At 44.4% G+C, this 19,714-nt stretch overlaps 3 protein-coding genes across 4 annotated transcripts; 2 read left to right on the top strand and 1 right to left on the bottom strand.

The window, feature by feature from the left end:
* Nucleotides 1-3,358: 3,358 nt before the first annotated feature.
* ing2 (inhibitor of growth family, member 2) lies at nt 3,359-5,260 on the bottom strand. Its single transcript, XM_061669148.1, has 2 exons — nt 4,940-5,260; nt 3,359-4,226 (listed from the first exon to the last, which is right to left on the bottom strand). Exons 1-2 carry the CDS (start codon nt 5,082-5,084, stop codon nt 3,493-3,495), a joined length of 879 nt encoding a protein of 292 aa, XP_061525132.1. The 5' UTR covers nt 5,085-5,260; the 3' UTR covers nt 3,359-3,492.
* An 869-nt stretch (nt 5,261-6,129) lies between these two features.
* LOC133397758 (macrosialin-like) lies at nt 6,130-10,530 on the top strand. 2 transcript variants are annotated; one of them, XR_009767688.1, is made up of 7 exons: nt 6,130-6,242; nt 6,908-7,329; nt 7,948-8,067; nt 8,949-9,015; nt 9,599-9,772; nt 9,843-10,073; nt 10,186-10,530. XR_009767688.1 is itself a non-coding variant. In XM_061669035.1 (6 exons), exons 1-6 carry the CDS (start codon nt 6,200-6,202, stop codon nt 9,980-9,982), a joined length of 966 nt encoding a protein of 321 aa, XP_061525019.1. In that variant the 5' UTR covers nt 6,130-6,199; the 3' UTR covers nt 9,983-10,530. The 2 variants fall into 2 exon arrangements, 1 of the variants encoding a protein (XP_061525019.1); XM_061669035.1 differs by having other exon boundaries at nt 9,843-10,530.
* A 631-nt stretch (nt 10,531-11,161) lies between these two features.
* On the top strand, nt 11,162-19,666 carry men1 (multiple endocrine neoplasia I). The gene is made up of 10 exons (XM_061668831.1): nt 11,162-11,240; nt 11,993-12,462; nt 12,861-13,069; nt 13,398-13,526; nt 13,990-14,030; nt 14,111-14,198; nt 15,189-15,325; nt 16,079-16,214; nt 16,327-16,515; nt 17,604-19,666. Exons 2-10 carry the CDS (start codon nt 12,027-12,029, stop codon nt 18,108-18,110), a joined length of 1,872 nt encoding a protein of 623 aa, XP_061524815.1. The 5' UTR covers nt 11,162-11,240; nt 11,993-12,026; the 3' UTR covers nt 18,111-19,666.
* Nucleotides 19,667-19,714: the final 48 nt, after the last annotated feature.

The raw sequence follows: 19,714 nt of genomic DNA, 5'->3' as shown, positions 1-19,714 counted from the left end.
ATGACCTCTTTGTTACCCTGTCTTCTGGCAACGCAGGATCAGCAGTTACTGCTTCAGACGATGACCTCTTTGCTACCCTGTCTTCTGGCAACGCAAGATCAGCAGTTACTGCTTCAGACGATGACCTCTTTGCTACGCTGTCTTCTGGCAACTCAAGATCAGCAGTTACTGCTTCAGACGATGACCTCTTTGCTACCCTGTCTTCTGGCAACTCAAGATCAGCAGTTACTGCTTCAGACGATGACCTCTTTGCTACACTGTCTTCTGGCAACTCAAGATCACCAGTTACTGCTTCAGACGATGACCTCTTTGCTATCCAGTCTTCTGGCAACTCAAGATCAGCAGTTACTGCTTCAGACGATGATCTCTTTGCTATCCAGTCTTCTGGCAACTCAAGATCAGCAGTTACTGCTTCAGACGATGACCTCTTTGCTATCCAGTCTTCTGGCAACTCAAGATCAGGACTGGCTTCTTCATCTGATAAAGTCCTATTTTCTTCCATGTCTTCTGGTGACTTGTTGCTCTCAAAAGGAGGGACTGTGGATGATCGACGCTGTGGGGAATCTTGCTGACCCCGTGATAAAACAACCATGTCATTATCCAGGTTACTTGTACTTGGGCTCTCAAGCGATTCTGCTGAAATCCCTACAGGATCGTCATAGAGCGTCAGTTCACTGTGGTTTTCTAGTTTGTCAGGAACACATAAGACCTGTACTGATTTTACAGAAGTGACCTGATTGTCAGTTTCTGCATCCCTAAGTCGAGACCAATCTGCTCCTTCCAACAACCCAGTAGTGTGACGTGTATCCTCTGTTGGCTCTTGATCCAAGATGTCTTGGTCGAGCAGTCGCTCATCTTTGCTGTCACTCGTGCTTGGCGAAGTAACTGATGAGAAAAAAGTGGCCAAATCGGGTACCCAGTTTTCCTCTGGTGTGGGCGAAAGGCTGCGAGCTGACTCTCTCTCTGAGACACAGGGTTCCTCCACTGTATCTCTGTTCAAATGCAGAGGCCCCAATGTTTTCTCTAAAGTCGACTTCAATTTTTCGACAATTGTTTTGCCGGCTATATCAATGCTGTCAACAACGGGGGTAAACACTTGGCCAAACAAATCTTTGGCCTTGTCAATTAAGGAAGTGGGTGACGTGGAGGTCGTCGAAGAGGGAGTAAGTGAGCCATCTAATGTTTGAGAAAAGTCATCCAGGTGAGTATGTTGCTCATCTGTGTAGGCACTCAATTCCTCCTCAAAGATACCGGTATCATCTTCTTCCTCAATATCTAAAGTAGACAAGTCTCGAGTCTTCTTTATGGCGCTCGTTCGAGCAAATATCCTTAATGCCGATGTGGCACCGGCACACGTACCCTCTTCCTGCTCGGCGATCATTAGTCGCTCAGAGAAAAAATCCTTGAGGTGTTGCTTGATCTTCTGCTGGGTGGCCACACCATATGACGACTCGTCGATGAAGGAGTCAGACATGGCCCGCTCCTCCTTGTCCCAGAGGGTGATCAGCTGCCTCAAGTTGGCAACATCGAGGGTGCTTTTTTCCACAATGCTCTTGATGATATTGTTGATCTTGGCATCTTTAGCGTCGTCCTTGAGGCTGTAAGTCATATTCTAGAGTCGAAATGCAAACATCTGATTAGCATGCAGACTCTTGCGTGTATAATTCACTTTGTGTACAGTGCGCCATCATATATTGCGGGATGCACCCACAATAGGTGGGGCTATAGAGAGAATGTAATATTTAACTAACACATTAAAACACTTACTGTAATTTCTCATGTATAATGTGCATATTTTTACCCCAAAAAATTGTCTAAAGTCAATAGTGCGCATTATACATGGGTATAGGAGAAAATGAAAAAGACTTTCACATTTTATAAATTTATGCCACCATCTAGAGCTTATGAAATGTACAGTTTTAATTTCGCTATGCCCCCCCCCCCCCGAGAGGTTATGAAAAAGTTGTACACTTTTATTCCAATATGACAGGGGTACATATGACATAACAAATTAGTGGCAAAGCATGCTTGCTTCAAGCTGTCTCCGTGTTCAACGTTACTGTAAAACTCCAAAATAAAGTATGAGAGTTAAACGTGTATTTAAAAAACAAAATGTTCAACCAAACCATATTTTGTCGAATGAAAGTCTGCTAGCTTAATACAAAAATGAGCAGTCAAACAGCTTCTACCCTAATACACACGGAGCAGCAATACATGCTAAGAGTGTATGACAAAAATCAAAGGCATAAAACATCAAAATGTGGTACTGAACTATATTAGACTGAAGATTTAATTATCCTGCATCTGTATCAGTAGACCAGTACTGTCTGACATTTTGTGGTACGACACTGAAGGCACGCAACTAAATTTGCACTTACCTGTACAGTGTGCGACGCGACAGTTAAAATGAATACTTAAGAATATACAGTATAGCAGGGGCTCGGATGGCGAACCACCATATAGCAGCGGGACACTATCATGATGTAAGCCGCAATCATTACCTGGCCTGCCCGACGACTTTTCACATCTTCGCCAAGCATGCCCCGTTGGGCAAAAAAATCCTTAATGCCATGTTGAATCTTCTCAAGGGTGAGGATGTCATTTCCTGGCCCAAGTGTGGCACTCTCACTGCTCATCTTTGGTTTCTTTCTAGGGGGAAAATATGTCCGAACATTAGCGCTTTTGAGTTGTTTTTTGTTGTTTTTTTTTTCCCCTCTACGATCACAAACCCTTTCTTTTACGTCTCCGGACTAGGCCAACCAAAGGGCGCCAGTGTGTGACATCGTCAGTCTTTGTCATGAAGCGTCGACATCGCACTTTGTCGTCAAGGCGTACCCCCGGTAATTGTTGTCATCAAGGCACATCACCAATTGAAAACCTGGTTGTCCTGTTTTTCTTTCTGCAACAAAAGATGGCGACTGGATCCATCCATTTTCTATGTTGTTTATACTTATGGTTATACTCGTTTCAAGTGGCGATTGAAACCTTTTAGGTTTCGACATGTACGGCAATGTGTGCTACCCACCAGGTACCTTCGAGACGCCGAATGGGCCAGTACAAATTTCATAAATACAATGAAATCAAACAGATTCTTGCTTTTTTTTTTTTACTCCAAATATTTTGCTTTATCCACTTCAATCGATCAAGCTGTTTGACCGAAGTGCGCACATTTAAATTTGTTTTTAATGATTTGAAAATTAACATTTTACGTCATGAATACGGGCCAGTACAGGTTCTGACAGGCCCACCACTCAAAAAGGCTGAACATGGCTAAAGTTGCCAATGTAGCTGTTCCACAATGAAGAGAGACTGCTACTAAACGAAGATGCTTTAGTTTTATTACTTTTTTATACGTCAAAAATAAAGAAACTTCTCACTGAAACAAATAGCTTGATGAAGATGTCACAGCACAACATGTCCTCATAAGTGGCTTCTGACGCAAGTTCGATTGTGCTCTCAACATTGTACTCCGATGAATTAGCCGGTGGGTCACTACCTGGACCGGCGGTCTTTTCTGTTCTTGTCCAAACTTTTGTCCATGGTCTTTTCGTTGTCTCCCCTGCATTTGGGACAGTACCACTTGCCCTTAGGTTTGTAGGTCAGCCCTACGCAGGAGAAGTGGAACCATTCGATGGGGCACTGGTCGTTGTCGCAGCCGATCATTTCACCGTACGACACCTGCTCGCACAAACAATAGGTGGGCTCGTTGGGGTCGATGGCGAAATCCACCGGCGAAGCGTCTCGCTCCTGCTTGGACTTGCGCTTCTTCTTCTTGGTGGACTTGGACTTCTTCTCTCTGGGAAGCGGGGCGGGCGGCTCCTCCACCGCATCGTCCGCCACAAAGCCGTTGGCGGACGGGTGGCTGGAGTCTCGGCTCTCGCTGTTACGCTGGCGTCGCGGCCGGCGGCCCGAGGCACGTTCGACGGCGGCCGGGGCGGCTACGGCCGCTGTGGCGGCGGCGGGAGGCTCCTGGACGTTCGCGCGCCGCTCCGTCGCCACCCGTTCGGGATTGCAGGGCTCCTGGAGGCACAGGGAATGGGAGTCCATCTGGCGCGAGCGGTTCTCCACCAACTCGGTCATCTGGGTCACCACGTGGATCTTCTCGTCGCCCAGCTCTTGGCTGATGATGAGCGCCCGTTGCAGCTGGACCTGCAGGCACTTTCGCTGGGCGCCATCCTGCTCAGTCTTGTACTTCTCAAAGACTTCATCCACCTCCTTCAGCACTTCTGCAAACAGGAATACAAAATCACTTAGTTACCTCAAAAGTGGAAATGTGGAGAACAAGAAGGCCGGCAAAAGTTTATTGGGTGAGATTGGTAGTGTACTGCTAATGCAAAAACAGCAGGAAAAGTGTGGGAGTCGACTTCCACATCTTGTGAAGGGTGCAACAAAAGCGTGGGCATTAAAAGTGCCACCTCTTCGGTGTGTGGGTGTTGAAGTCTTTCACCAGGGAATGTGTGGGTGTTCGAACTCCCACATCACCTGCGAGTGCGACAAAGTGTAGGAATCCAAGCCTTTCACCGCCAAAAGAGCGCGCATTGAAGCATCCACTATTGGAGTGTGTCGCAACAACCCGCCCAAGCTCCGCCTCCACCGGAAGTGACGACTAGCGGGAGATCACGTGACGGGGGCGGGCCATGGAAGAAAAGCTCTTCTGGCTTCTACAAAGCACACTAGCACAGTCCACGGAGCACCACAATGGAAGTCCCAGTTTACCCAGCACATTGTGTTAGGTTCTACCATAAAATGACGCCGAACGTCGTAGCTTAACCACAGTAACCACCGCGGACATCGAATAACGTAGGATCACAGGCTTGTGTTTGTTACCGCGAAGAAATGGAGACAAATGTCTGCCTTTTCCAATGGAGTTTGGCGCGAGGGATGGGGAAACGAGGCAGACGCACAAACTGTCGCAAACACGCATCGGAGATCACGTTACCTTGATACTTTGCGTCGATTTCCCGGAGCACAGAAACATTCCTTTGTATGTCCAAAGGCAGGGACTCCACGCATTCCAGATAATCCTCCACGTAGTTGGCCAGTTGTTGTGACTTGTCAGCATTCGGGTAGTGGTGGCCTAACATTGTCCCGACGATGCATCGAGGCGCGGTGGGATCGCCGGGGGGAGAAATGTGCGGAATTGTGGGGATTCGATTCAAATGCCGCACGACTTTGCGAGCTCGTAAGGGCAGTTCCAGGCAGCAGTTCACTTCAAACAAAACTCCCACTAGTGCGCATGCGTGAGTATTTCCTATGATTGGCGTTGGACGGTTTCTTCCCCCTCCGATGTCGTCTCGAGGGCGGGGCCAATGGGGAAACGCAGCGTCGCGATAGGTCGAGAGGAGGCCTCATTAGCATGTGGAAAAACATTGTTTTTTAAAAATTATGATTGCGTGACGGACAAACAGTACTAGTGACACCGTCCATATTTTACAGTATTTCATGAGTTTGTAATTTCTTGAACCAGGCGCTCGGTTTAACCTCTCCACTAGAGGCCGCCGTGAAGTCAATTCTGTTATTAAAACAATACACCGAGAGATTAATTTTTTAAAGCGCTAAACCTCTACTGTACGTTCCACATTTTTTCCAAGTAGTCTTAATATTGCATGTATAAAGCAGTATATTGAGATTTGTAAAAAATATATGTTTTCTGGCTTTTATCTCAAATAGACAACTTTAGCTTTAAACTCGTCGTTTTATGTTTTTCTTTTAAGCGTGGCCCTAATTCTCCTTTCTATATTACCAGCTGGCTCTAAAGTATTACTGTTGCCATGCGGTTTTACATCTTGTTAAGTTTCCCTTTCTATAAACGGCCACGACCTCTCCTTGCTGAATGTGACAAGTTTCGTTTCCTTTGTCGCCATTAAGTCAGCATTTCGAGACAATTCGCACCGACCACTTCTGGCGGTGGATTTCAAAATAAGAGTCAGGGTGGTGGACATTTTTCGTTAAAATCCTTCGATTTTGGCTCGTTTTACCCTCGATTAGAGCTTTAGTCGTGAAACAGCGCGACAACACATACGCGTCGAGGGTTTGAATTTAGAGCGGTAGAAATGATGAAATTGGCGTTTTATTTTGACTTCCACCGCGCGCTTCCGGTCACACTGCATGTTTATTTAAGCTGCTTGACTCGTCATAGGACCGAGGCGTCATTCCGTCCGTCGTCGTCTCCGAGAAGCTTCAACCTGCACCTGTCGCCATGAAAAGTTCACTCACAATCCTTTTTTGCTGCGTTTTTTCAGGTAATTGCTTGCACGGGCATTTTTTATTAATACTCTGGTCTTGCTTTAAGTATATTTTTGGGAGGAGGGGATGCATCGATTTCCTTTTCGTTTTACGTACTGTAGGACGTATGCAAAAAAAAAAGAGCTTTTAAAGCTTTCTAAATACGGAATACGGACTCGAAAAGTTTGGAATGTCATTTTTTTTTTTTTTTTTTTTTTTGCCTTACAACAACGTGTTTGGATTTGTCCTAAATGCTTGGTGGACTTTTGCACTCTTGCCACGTTATCAGGCCAATTGGACACAAAAGTCACTTGGCTGATTTCTCGACTTCGAAATCTTGAGTGTGGTGATGACGTTTTGAGAGTCGTCACATTGCCCAAGAAACGTTCAGCTACCGCCGTGCGAAATTTTGGAAGTTTTCCGAGTCTAGGTACTTTTAAAATATGTTCTGACTGTAATTAATACATTGGTGAAGGTATTTTGAGCGGGATAAACTTCGATTAGCACCTATCTCTGCCCTGATTGTTTTATACTTAACGTCCATTGTGTTTATTTACAACTTGGACTGCCGTACAAATTTGGGTTACATCTGGGCTGTAGGAATGGAAGTCGGTCATAAGCAGAGTACCCCGCCGTGACCCCCCCCCCCCCTGGCTTTCTTCTCTTGTCTTTTCTATCGAAGCACTGGCTCAAGATCAACCCCCTGCGACTGTGACTCCCGCAAAAGAATTCTTTTCCACAAGCGAACCGGAACCTTCCGGCAACCAAACGACGCCCGCGCCCGTGACCCCGGCCCCCATCGTAACGACCCGTCCTGTCCCCGCAACAACCGATGCTACGACCGGTCCCCTGCCCCCAACAACCAACACTACGACCGGTCCCGTGCCCCCGACGACCCACTTCACGACCGGTCATGTTCCCACAGCAACCAACGCTACGACCACCCCTGTCCCCACCACCAATATGACCGCCGCACCAACCACCACCGCACCCAAGCCCACGCCGCCCAGCGACTTGAGTGCCGGAGACTACCGCCTGATGAAGGGCAAAGCCGTTTGCCTGAAGGCCCGCGTGGCCCTGCAGATCCGACTCGTGACACCAAAGGTACTTTTACTTCACTCTTGTATAAAGTGCCTAACGCCAATATTCGGGTACGAGTATCTGACTAGAAAATATCCTTAAAGTGTTTTTGTAATACCCTCTTGCTACCCGAATGCTAACAAACAATAGGAAACTCCAGAGGAACACAGGCTAACAATTAGCATCTATGTGGCAGTGTTAGCCAAAAACAACAGACATTTGCGCGCAAATGGTGAACCAACACATATAGAAAGCCAGTATCATAATACTCACAGGCATATATGCTTTATCCTCTGCGAAGAACAACAACGCCAGCGTGAGCAGCACAAAGTACATTGAAGGAGAAATTGTGACAGAAATTGTTTAATTCTTTTCAGTTTAATTATGTCATGAATGTTACACTCCATTGTTTTCGTAAAGTGCAATATTACAGAGTGCTGTTTTTCTCATGAAAAACGCATGATGCTATTTTTACTAACTAGCATGGTCATGGAACAAATCAAACTCTCATCTTAAGGCACCACTGTATATAAAAAAAAAAAAAAAAAGTACAGATGTGAAAATGTTACTTTAAGTGCAGTAGCAAAGTATTTTTATTAAATTCCCTTACAAGACAGTTTTTTTTTTTAATTCCCTTTCCAGGCCAGCGGGACGTTCATCGTCCAGCCCAATAAAACCCAAGCTGTCGGGGAATGTCGGGAGAACACGGCCAACCTCACGCTGGTCTTCCAGGGGGGTTTCATCACCTTCATTTTCAACAAGGTGCGCTTCTCTCTGAGCCGGCAAAACAACTCCCACCGTGTACTTGCGTACAAGTACAGCTACTAGTGTATAAAAAGACTGGTCAACGTTGGACTGATTCAACTCCTTAACTGAAGTAAAAAAAAAGTCCACAACGTGAAATGTAATTAAGTACAAAGGTAGGGCCTGTCCAATTATATTTTTTAAAAATATAAATTTATGGATTAAAACATAAGATAAAGACATTCAAACATTTTTAAAAAGTGGTCAAAATGTGCAAAGAAATCAGATTTTGGGTGATTTTTCTCTCTGTTGTAAAGTTAAATGCTAAAGGACAAAGTATTATAAAACTTTCAAACGGTGTGCCTGTGATTCATATCTTTAGTGTTGTAAGTATCGAGGGTCCCAAAGAAAAGTTGTTTTATGCATTATATATATTTTAAAATAATCTGCCGTTTAATCGGTGATCAGAATTTTGCTTTGCCAAACATCACAATTGGCATTGGCCTAAAAAAAATCCATATTGGTCAGGCCCTATACAAATATACACAATACCCGTTTTGATAACTTGGCACAACAGATAAAGGAATAGAAATAGTTTTCCTGTTTTTATGTATCTGTCATAGCACTTTTCCTGGCTGATCGAGGTCATGTGATTTTCATATGCAAGCTGTCACGGGAGAAAAATTGTTCAAAAGGGGAAGTGGACTTGACGAGCCTTTTTTTTTTTTGTTTTTTTTGTTCCGTTTTGTGTCTGTGTGTGTGTCAGAGCATGTGACATGGATCACTCAGTGCATCACCCACACAAACACCGTGAATGACCCAGACTGATTTGTTGACATTGCAAATAAGAATTGTGTTCCAACATGCCTTTTCTTTAATTTTTGTTTTTACTTCCTCAGAGCGCTGAAGAAAACATCGCCTACGCTAACGCGTTGTTGTTCAGCCTCGTCTACCCCTTAAGCACAGGTAAAGCCACTTTTTGCATGACACGCTTAGGTGTCATCTGGTCAAAACACTTCAAGGGGACTGATGAAGTCAATGGATGAAGTGCTGCCTCCACGGGTGAAAATGCAGTAAAATGTTTGTGAGCGTTCCTGCGATGAAATGCCCCAGAAAAAGTGTCTCGATTTGTTGCTCGTGACTTTTTTGGGGGGGGGAGTCTCAAGTGTTGAACACAGAGTAACCCTTGCTTCATGCTTAATTCAATCTTTACAACAACAATAAATCTTCATGGTCTCCAATAACGCCACAAAAAGCTTCGTAGCTCGTCCCTTTTTTATTTTTTTTATTTATTTATTTTTTTTAAATAATTGTCTTAGGGGTCGGAAAAGTTGCTAAATTTGCAACACCTAGCAGCCCTCATTGCATCATGTAGTTCGGTGTGTAAATGATGAAGTGTTGCTTCCATGATTGAAAATACTAAAAAAAAAGAAGTCTCCAATAATGCCACAAAAAGTGGCTAATTTGTTGCTAGTCTCTTTTAAAAAGAATAGTTGGTGGTTTAGTTTCTTAGTTCTTACGAGGAAACATGGTGAAATTTTTTTTGCAGCCGGCGGACACTACGCCGCCAACAACCGGTCGTTGCGCGCCTTCCCTGCGAAGATCGGCCACTCGTACTCGTGCAGGAGCGAATCCGTTTACATGGGGAACGGATTGTATCTGGACGTCAAGGATGATCGGATGCAGGCCTTCAATCTGACCAAGAGTGAGGAGTTTGGTGTCAGTAAGTAGCCCCCTGGATTGTTTTTTTGGGTGGGGGTTGACATGCTTGTAACATTTGGCAATCATTTCAGCCGACCACTGCGTGGCAGACCAGCCCGATTACAGCGTGGCCATCGGGGTGGGCGTGACATTGCTGGTGCTCATCTTGGTGGTGGTCGTGGTGTACCTGCTGGGCCGCAAGAGGAGGACGGATGGCTACCAGTCCCTGTGAGGCCCTTCGCCAAGGCGGAGCCCCAGAAATGTGTGGGTCTTTATCACCCACCGACCCATCCCTGTATAAAATCCTGATCGACTTGCCCTATGTATGTATGTATGCCCAATGTTTGCATTGTTACACATTAAGTTGTTTCAAATAATTGTTTTTTTGTTGTTGTTTTTTTTGTTTTGTTTTTTCTCCTCTCTCTCTCCCATAAGTGCTCCTTCGAGTGGTTCCTCCACAGCCTAATAGATTTTTTTACGATGAATCCACTAAAAGGGATGGGCCAGGGTTGCTTTAAGCGATGGTATGCCTGCAATATTGTCATATGTCCTAATCAATAATTGTAATCCGCGGTGAGGTTGTGAATGCATACATTCTATGAATTAAGTCGGAGCTCCGATTAAGTGGATGTTGCTTGCTGCTGTTGAATGCACATGCTGTATGTATGTTGTATTAAAGTGTCTTTTCAAATGTTACTAGTTGCATTGAGTTTAATGAGGGATTTTTATGTCCATGCTGTTTTGTCAAGTCTTTATGCCATTAAAGATTGATCCATTGTCTGTTTGTCCAAGTTAATTGTAGTACAGGTACATCTCAATTAGAATATGGTAGAAAAGTACATTACTGTACTCATCCATTGTATAGAGTCATTAAACACATGGGAAAATGTTTTTCAGAAGTCAAATTTGTGCCTAATTTCTACATTAAAATATAATTTTCTAGAGGTGGTGAATGGGGGGTATTAGTTTGCCATAAGCTATAATCAAAATTATTTGTCAAATATTTTTTCATTGATACATGGGCAAAATTATTCATAGATGAGGTTTTTTTGGGATACCTTTGATGAAAGTGTGGTCAAAAAGTTTTTTTATTTTTTTACTTTAAATTCAGAAAATGGATGGAAATGTTATCATGTAATGTTTGTTTATGCAGTACTGTATATTTTTATGAAAATGTGTTGTGGGACTGGACTGGATTAATGCCATTCATTTAAATTGGGATTTGACGACCTAGCCTGTAGCTGGGAGCATTTCTCACAAAAATAAACATTGCATGAAATGGCAAGATATGTTTAGCAAAAAAATACATGCAAAGGCCAGTTTTCTGACTTCTTCCGCTGCACTTGAAGGGTTCATGCCGTGATGTCATGTGACGCACAAAGCGTGATGACGTATTCGGAGTGACTTTCGGCGCAGACTGAAGTGCGCGGCAAAAGAAGTGCGACACAAAACACAAAACAATGTGGCTGGGATACTGCTGAGCAAACGGGGTACGTGATACGGCCCACGCCGCGTGTTTTTCGACCCCGGAGCGAGGCTTTTGCAGTCAAGTGTAGCACGGCGGGACTTATTTCCTTCGGACTTTCTTTTCCACATTGTTTCGCTTTATGTGAAACAGTCGGTTGAGCAAGCTAGCAGCTCGTTAGCATGTTAGCCGCACCTGGTCGCCGGTCATCTAAAGCCGGTGTTTGTTTGTTTGTTTGTCGGCTTCTGACTCACGGCAGGCTTTTGCGTACTCTCGCGGCGATGTGATGCGACGTCGGAATAGTCGCTTTTGGACTTGGAAGCGAGGTTTGAACGTAACGCCGGTTTCAATGAAGCTCCAAACTTTAGCCTAGCCTCTTTTCAATGTGTGTGTGCGTGCTTTTTAGCTTGGAGTGCCCCGCCCACCAAGAGAGCAACATTTTGGCACATTTTCTTCAAACTATGTTTAAAAAAAGTGGTGTGACGTTTTGATTCACTTTTATGTATATTTACAACAATATTTTTCAACTTAAGTAGTTAAATCCTGTATTGCATGTTACATCAAATTGAATCTAAATATATATTGATATATAAATATGCATATTTTTGAAAAACACTCTTTGAAGCTAAACATGACAAAATACAAAAGGCACCTCATAGTACTGATACAACATGGGACAACTTACCTTTTTATGTTAGTTTAGCCACTGCTAGCATATTATCATTTGAAAAAAAAAAAAAAAAAAAAAGTTTTGTTGATGTGTTGTGTTACATTCAGTATTGCAGGTGAAGGCTGCATCAGAAGACACACAATGGGTTTGCATTCATCCCAGAAGAAACACTTCCCCTTGCGGGGTATCGACGCCGTCGTTCAGCTCTTCGACGCCGAGCTCCGCAAGTCCGAGCCGGACCTCGCCCTCCTCTCCCTGGTCCTGGGTTTCGTCGAGCACTTCCTCGCCGTGAACCGCGTCGTCCCCGTCAACGTGCCCGGCGTCCGATTCGAGCCGCTGGAGCCGGACTGTCCCAACTCGTGTTTCCCCACCGTAGAGCTGGGCATGATCTCGGCGCTGTACGAGCGCTTCACGGCGCAGATCCGCGGGGCCGTGGACCTGTCCCAGTACAGGCGGATGGCGGCGGGGTCCAGTCGAGAGCTGGTGAAGAAGGTGTCGGACGTGATCTGGAACAGCCTCAGTCGTTCTTACTTTAAAGACCGTGCCCACATCCAGTCTCTCTTCAGCCTCATCACCGGTAAGTAGGGCTGACCGAAATGACCTTAAAATAAAATCTCTCAACGATGGTGAGCATAAGCGGCATTATCTTGCACCAACTTCCACAGAAGCAACAGAATTGCAATGAAGTCCTCCATTCATCGGGTGGTTTACATTCCAAATCCAACTGGGATAGATAGAAATCCACAATGTAGAGAGACCAAATGAAGAACATTTTTCAAATTTAATTTAAGCCATAAAATACTCCTCCCAAATGCTTTAAACACATTTAAACTCAATTAAAACTACAATGTACATGTATTTGAGCACAAAAATGTACAAGCATAAAATGGAAGGAGCTTTGAACTGTGCAGGCGGTTATAAATATATATATTTTTAAATCATCCAGACAAATAAACAATGGTATCCTTGATTAAGGGACCAAATTGGACAGCTCGGGCGTCGCCTTTGCCGTGGTGTCGGCCTGCCAGGTCCTGGCCCTGAAGGACGTACACCTGGCCTTGTCCGAAGACCACGCCTGGGTCATCTTCGGCAAGAGCGGCGACGAGACCGCCGAGGTCACCTGGCACGGCAAGGGGAACGAAGACCGGCGAGGGCAGACCGTTGCGGCGGGAGTCAACGAAAAGGTGAAGCCCAAATTCAGCTGGGGATACGGTCCAGACTCGGTGAAAATCTGGGAACTATGTTGAAGTGAATTGAGTCTCTTTATTGATACAAAAGTAGCACGTTGTTGGCATCTTGGTGCTGAGGAACTACATTGAACTGAGTTGAGGAACTTCATTTAGACAATAGTAGTGCTTTGCTGCTATCTTGTGGCATCTATAGGCAATTATGACTTTTTTCTTATTTTTTATTTTTTTTTACATTTCATTGATTTATTTTTTGTGTGCAATTATTTCTAGATTTTTGCTGTTCGAACGTTGTCAACCGTTACCGTGTTTGTGTCTCCTTCAGAGTTGGCTGTACCTCAAGGGCTCCTACATGAAATGTGACCGCAACATGGAGGTGGCCTTCATGGTGTGCGCCATCAACCCCTCACTGGACCTGCACACTGACAGCTCGGAGCTGCTGCAGCTTCAGCAGGTGACCACAAAACACGCAACCCTGAATTGACCCTCTTTTAGCTCATTATTTTCCCTCATACATATATTATATTGTATTATATATGGAGTTTGAGAGTCTCCACTGATGCTAGAAAAAGTAGCTAGATTTGTTCCGAGCGGCTATTTTTAGGAAGTCGTCGGGAAGGTTGCTTCGTCGAGGACAATGCGGATAGCCTTCGCTTTGTCCTGACACCCTAGCTCTACTTACGGTCGTCATGGTAACGAAAGCCATGCTGAGACGGAAAGAATAACCCTTTAAACAAATAGCATGACAACTAGATGTTAAGTGATATGAAATCCTTTGTGTATTTTGACCCAAGAATGTCAGTCGTGAGAAAAAACTTTGTTTGCGTACTATGTCTCCTTTAAATATACTTTCAAAAGATTTTACCCATAATTGGGACAATGGCGATTAAGTGTCCCAATGTTCTTTCTTTGCACAGAAACTACTGTGGTTGCTCTATGAACGAGGTGACCTGGACAGGTGAGTGTGCTAAAGCGAGAGGTGTCAAATGGGGTTACCATGAATTCGGTGTCCCCAACCTCTCCTGTGCCTCATCTCAGGTATCCAATGGCGATGGGGACTCTGGCAGACCTGGAAGACCAGGACCCAATGCCAGGCAAGGAGAGCCCACTGGAAATCCACTTGAAGGTAAAGTCTGACGTATTGGTACAGCAACGTAAGTGTACAATAAAATATCTCAAAACACTTTATCATTTCAATCTGATTTTACAACATTACCCCTAAAAATCTTGAAATCTCCGCAATTTCCACTAACAGCCCTGATTAAACCTGGCTGCTCCTTGTGGCAGTCATTGTAAGGCCTTTTAGAAAGAGCACAAAAAGCACACAGAGGAGACATTTAAGTGACAAATAGAGAATAGGTTTCACTCGGGAAAAAAAACAGTGCTGCCTTGAAATATGACTTTTATTTTTTTCCGTGACACTGCTTTTAACTCAAAACACTTGTCTCTTCTTTCTGATGTGTCCACCTTGGCCACAAGGGGCCAGTATAAGACAGACAAATACAGTTCATTGATGTTTCAACTCCTCGGACCAATATTAGTCGTTCTTCACAGAGGACAGAGAATGTATTACAGTTAAATTATCTTTCTACATGTGTTGCTTTACTGTTTCTCTTCAATCCATTGCTTCAAGGGATATAGCACCTCACCATTGATGCTATTTAGCATTAGCATTAAGCCAGTGGAATGAAAGGCTAAGCTTTGTAGTTGTTTTGAATACACAAGGTGCAATTCTCTGTTATATGCTTGGTCTCACAAAACCTCAACAGGGACACATTCACTGCCATTGACGGCTTTAGAAGTCAAATATCCACGTTAACTGGGAAGGCTGGCAGTGAATGAGTTTTAAACAGCTGGAAGCCTCTTTTTTGATGAATTGTTTACTATTTGCCAAAGTGATGCTAGTTGTACAGTGTGTTTAGTTGAGTTCACCGCCACCAGCGCTCACAAGTCGAAGTAAAACTTCGGCAGAACGACGACTCATATCTAAAAAAAACTGGCGAGTTAAGTCATTCGTCTCTCAAGACACCACTGTAGGTGAATTTGTTAAAGGTGCACCGCAAATGGGTGAGGGAGCTTATTGTACTTGATGTTGACTTTCTCACGTTCTCAACAGGCCGTCAGCTCGGCCCAGAAACATTACAACAACGAGCACATCTACCCCTACATGTACTTGGCGGGCTTCCACTACAGGCACAGGAACGTGCGGGACGCGCTGAGGGCGTGGGCCGACGCTGCCCAGGTCATGCAGGAGTAAGTTCTTGACGTTGCATCCTAGTGACACTAGAGGGCGGCAAATAATTGGTTGACTGATTTGGAGTGATGTAGGGTGGAGGTGGGGGTCCTCATACAGACACGAATGTAATCTTATAGTCGTCATATACTGTTATGCTAGTGCTGTTTTGTTCTCAAATCATTACAAGCCAACTCTGTTTGTTTTTATTTTTAATGATGATGCATGCATTATCTACAAAGGTCCAGTGAGCCTCAGATGTTGTGCTCGTCCTAAAAAAATTATAATAATAAAAGTCTTCCCTCAATGCAGCTAAAAATAGACATATTCAGCTTCCTCCTCATTGTTGTGTAGGTTCAGCCTCTTCCTCTCACACATGCTCTTTGCATTAACTTCCTGTTCGTCATGATACTCCGAATAGGAAAATTGTCATCTCACCCCACTTGATCTCAACCAGTGGTTCACAATCTGGGCGCCGCAAAGTAACTTGCAATAAATAATGTGTATCATTTCGAAAAAGGGCATACCTACGTGGAACATAGTGAACTAATTACTCCTCTCTCCCTTAGCTTTGGGTCAAAGAATATAATAATTTTTTTTGATAAAAGGTTTTTGCGGTCATTTCTATGGCATTTAAGGGTACACGTGGTTGTTGCAATATGTTTAATCGGCGTTGGTATAAGGTGTCTTTTGAATATTTTCTCCCCCGTAAGTGCTCCCAAAAGGTTTGAGATCCCTGAATCCTAACCATCGAAATGCCCATCTTGTTGCAGCTATAACTACTTCCGCGAGGACGAGGAGATCTACAAAGAGTTTTTCGACATCGCCAATGATGTCATTCCCACTCTGCTCAAAGAGACCGCCGCCGCTGCGGAGAGTCCCGCAGAAGGCGGCGATGCGGGAGAAGCGGTAAGAAAGAAGGCCCGAAATCCCTCACTTCTCTGCCACCCGGAAGTATCTTGGTGGCTATTGTTTTCAAACTTTTTACATGTTTTATTTTATTTATTTATTTATTTTGAAGGAGCAGCCCAAGCAGCAGCAGGCGGCGGCGGCGGCGGCTCTCTCGGCACTGCAGGACCCGGAATGCTTCGCCCACCTGCTGTGCTTCTACGACGGCATCTGCAAGTGGGAGGAGGGCAGCCCCACGCCGGTGCTGCACGTGGGCTGGGCCACTTACCTGGTCCAGTCCCTCAGCCGCTTCGAGGCACAGGTGAGGAACCGACCGCCCAATCCTGATGGACACGCGACATTGGAAAAGAAATTAACAGTACGTATCGTATAAGTCAAGCGAGGCTTCGGATCGCGGGTTTTCTTTTGGGATGAGGCCGCTCCGTGACTTTCAGTCGTGGCAGAAGTACTCACATTGTACTGAAGAAGTAGTACACGTACCAGTGTAAAAGTTTCAGTACAGATTAAACCTCAAGTAACGACTGGAATCTAAGTGCAAAAGTTTTTATTCTTATTAATGTTATTGTCAATTACATACAATATCTATTTGGATTGTTTGGCACAACAAGAATAAAAAGTGCCCACACAAAATAGCTTCCCTCTTAATCTGGACTATGACCGACACCTCTTTGCAGTTCGGCATTTGGGAAGTCCTGTCTTGGAGTTGGCACCATCTTCTGACATCTTGGTGTCAAGGAACAATTTTGAAGTGAATGGAGGCGCTTCATTAAGACAAAAGTAGTCCTTTGATGCCATCTTGGTGCCAAGGAACTTTGTTGGCATGAGTTGTGGCATTTCAATCAGACAAAAGCAGCGGTGAACCGCCATCATATGGCATCTCCGAGCAATTCTAAACCTGTTTTAGGGGGGTGTCAATTTTTCACAGATTTTCACTATTCATGGCAGGGCTCGACCACGCGAACCAGCCATACTGTGGGAGTTGTCGAGTTTTTATTGTGTATGTTTGACTGATATTCTGTGTATTATCAAAATCAATAAACAAAAAAATGAAGGCTGTCTATTTCTTTGTCAGCAAGGAAAACTTATAAATTAAGCAGAGGCTCAAAAGATTGTTTCCTCCGCTGGGTATTATTCTTTTAATTCACCATTCACAAAAAGTTGGACATATTTGGCTTTCATCTTGAATTTCAGGATGAATCTGGCCAACTTGCTTGTACATGTCCATTCAGAAGTTCAGAGAAGGTCAAACTAAGGTTGCCTGTAAAGGTTAAAGTGCATTTTAGGTTTATCCTGAAATGTCACCCGAAGCCGAATATCCCAAAGGTTTTGTGAGTCGTGTAATTTGTTGATCTTTGTGTGGTGTACCGTGTGTCCCCCGCCCCTCTCAAGGTGCGTCAGAAAGTGTCCATCATCACCAAAGAGCCAGAATGTCAGGACGACGACGACGCGTCCAGTGAGGATCCGTGGGAGGGGCGCAGGCGAGGCCCCCGCAGGGAGTCCAAGCCGGAGGAGCAGAATTCTCCCCTCCCCGCCGCCCCCACCTCCCCGACTTCCCAGACCACCACAACCGCGACAACGGTCCAACCCAAGAAGGTCGGAGAGGGAGGCGCCCGCCGCCGCTCCGAGGGCAAACCCAAGTCCCCTGGCTCCAACGCGGGGGCGTCCTCCCCGCTGCGGGCGGCGTCGCCGCCTCCCCGCCCGGCAGCCCCCGTCGTCGCCTTCCAGAGTGAGAAGATGAAGGGCATGAAGGAGCTGCTCCGCGCCGCCAAGGTGAACTCCAGCGCCATCAAGCTGCAGCTCACCGCCCAGTCTCAGGTTCAGATGAAGAGGCAGAAGAGCACGCCGCCCGGCGATTACTCCATGTCCTTCATGAAGAGGCAGCGCAAGTCGCTTTAGGACGAAACCTAGTGTGCACACCAGTTCAGATTCCTTTCAGTCAAACGCCGTCATTACAAATGATCCCTGCTGCCATTAGCGGAAACAACTGTGTGTAACTGACTCCCTCCCTAAAATGTTTAGAACTTGCAAAGTCATTCTCAAGGGTCGAAAAGATGCACAGTTGAAAGTAAATAATCTAGTTTTGCAGCGCTTTTTTTTTTTTTTTTTTTTAATTCCGAGTATTCCAATTGGCCTAAAAAAATCACGGATAGCTCGGCAAGTGAAAAAGTTTTAAATATTGTATGCTGCTCCAATTTTCTCATTATCTAGCGTACTTTAAATATGATGTGCAAATTCAAACGTAATTTCAACACATATTTTGCCCGACATACAAAAAGAATGTCTCACAGTCGAGATGTATCACTTCCTCATACTTCCTTGACACCGACATATTACTTTCCTGTTAGATGGAGCTGTGGCGCCATATTGTGGTATCATAATGTGCACAATAGGTTCCGCAGAAGAAAAAAATGTGACTAGTGAACCGTGAATACGTGGGGATGACCGTAGAGTGCAACCGCACACAATTACATATCAGACCTATTGGTAAACAAACCAAAGCTTCATGAGGGTGATCCCAATTCACTTTGCTTCGTCAGGGCATGTTGGAAAGACTGAAAGCTGGGAAAGTCCATTTAGGATAGTTACTGTGTAACATTGTCCACTTCCGCGCGAAGGATAGCTTCTTTCTTGCTAGCTCGATGTTGCCTTAACTTGTTTTGTTTTTTTGGTTTTGTTTGATTTTTTTAGACGGGGCCTCTTAGTTTGGACAGTTAGCAGAGCTCGGCCCGTTATCTCGTGACTTAGAGAAGACCACGCACTGTCCGCACAGAATCGCATTTAGGCGGTCCTCATGTGTGGTTTTGTTTTTGTTTGTTTGTTTTTGTATCTGCAGGTAATAAAGACGGAGGAAGTGGAGGCTGATCTCTGGGTGCCCTTGTTTCCCAACCTTTATTTAGCCAAAGCCCTTATTTTACGTTAGGAAAACATCTCAAAATTAGTATACCGCATATACTGAAATACAGAGTAATAATGTGAATAATAATGTTTCAACAGAATACATCGCTGGCATAGATAGATGAACAAAGACATTATATGCACCTGTGTGGTTGCGGGTCAATTTGATATAATACCTCGAGAATGTTAGGATTAAGTATATTCTTGTCTTCCCCCTCCCCATTTCATTGAGGGAAAAAAAGTATTTTTTTTGCATTATTTTTTTGCTTGCCATTACAATATACTGTAATGGATGATTGTAAAGTGGATCACATTGACCCATGAGCACTGTTGGTAAGAAACGAACACAATGTTATGTTGTGGGTCAATTTGACTCGTTTAAGATATAAAAAAAAAAAAAAAAAGGTTTTGTTTTGTTTTTGTAAGTTAGCATTTCATTTGTTCTTCTATTTTACTTTTTATTTTTTTTCATTTAAACAACAATACAGCCGATCCTGTTATGTTTCAAGCACAACAGTAATATTTTTTTGAAATTTGGGATCATATTTTTCTTTTTTCATGACTGATTAAACAAAGCGGATCACCTTGAGCCAGGTAAGAAACCA

This window comes from Phycodurus eques, chromosome 23 (assembly GCF_024500275.1).
Source record: "Phycodurus eques isolate BA_2022a chromosome 23, UOR_Pequ_1.1, whole genome shotgun sequence".
NCBI lineage: Eukaryota > Metazoa > Chordata > Actinopteri > Syngnathiformes > Syngnathidae > Phycodurus > Phycodurus eques.
This window is presented reverse-complemented; position numbering and strand designations above follow the sequence as displayed.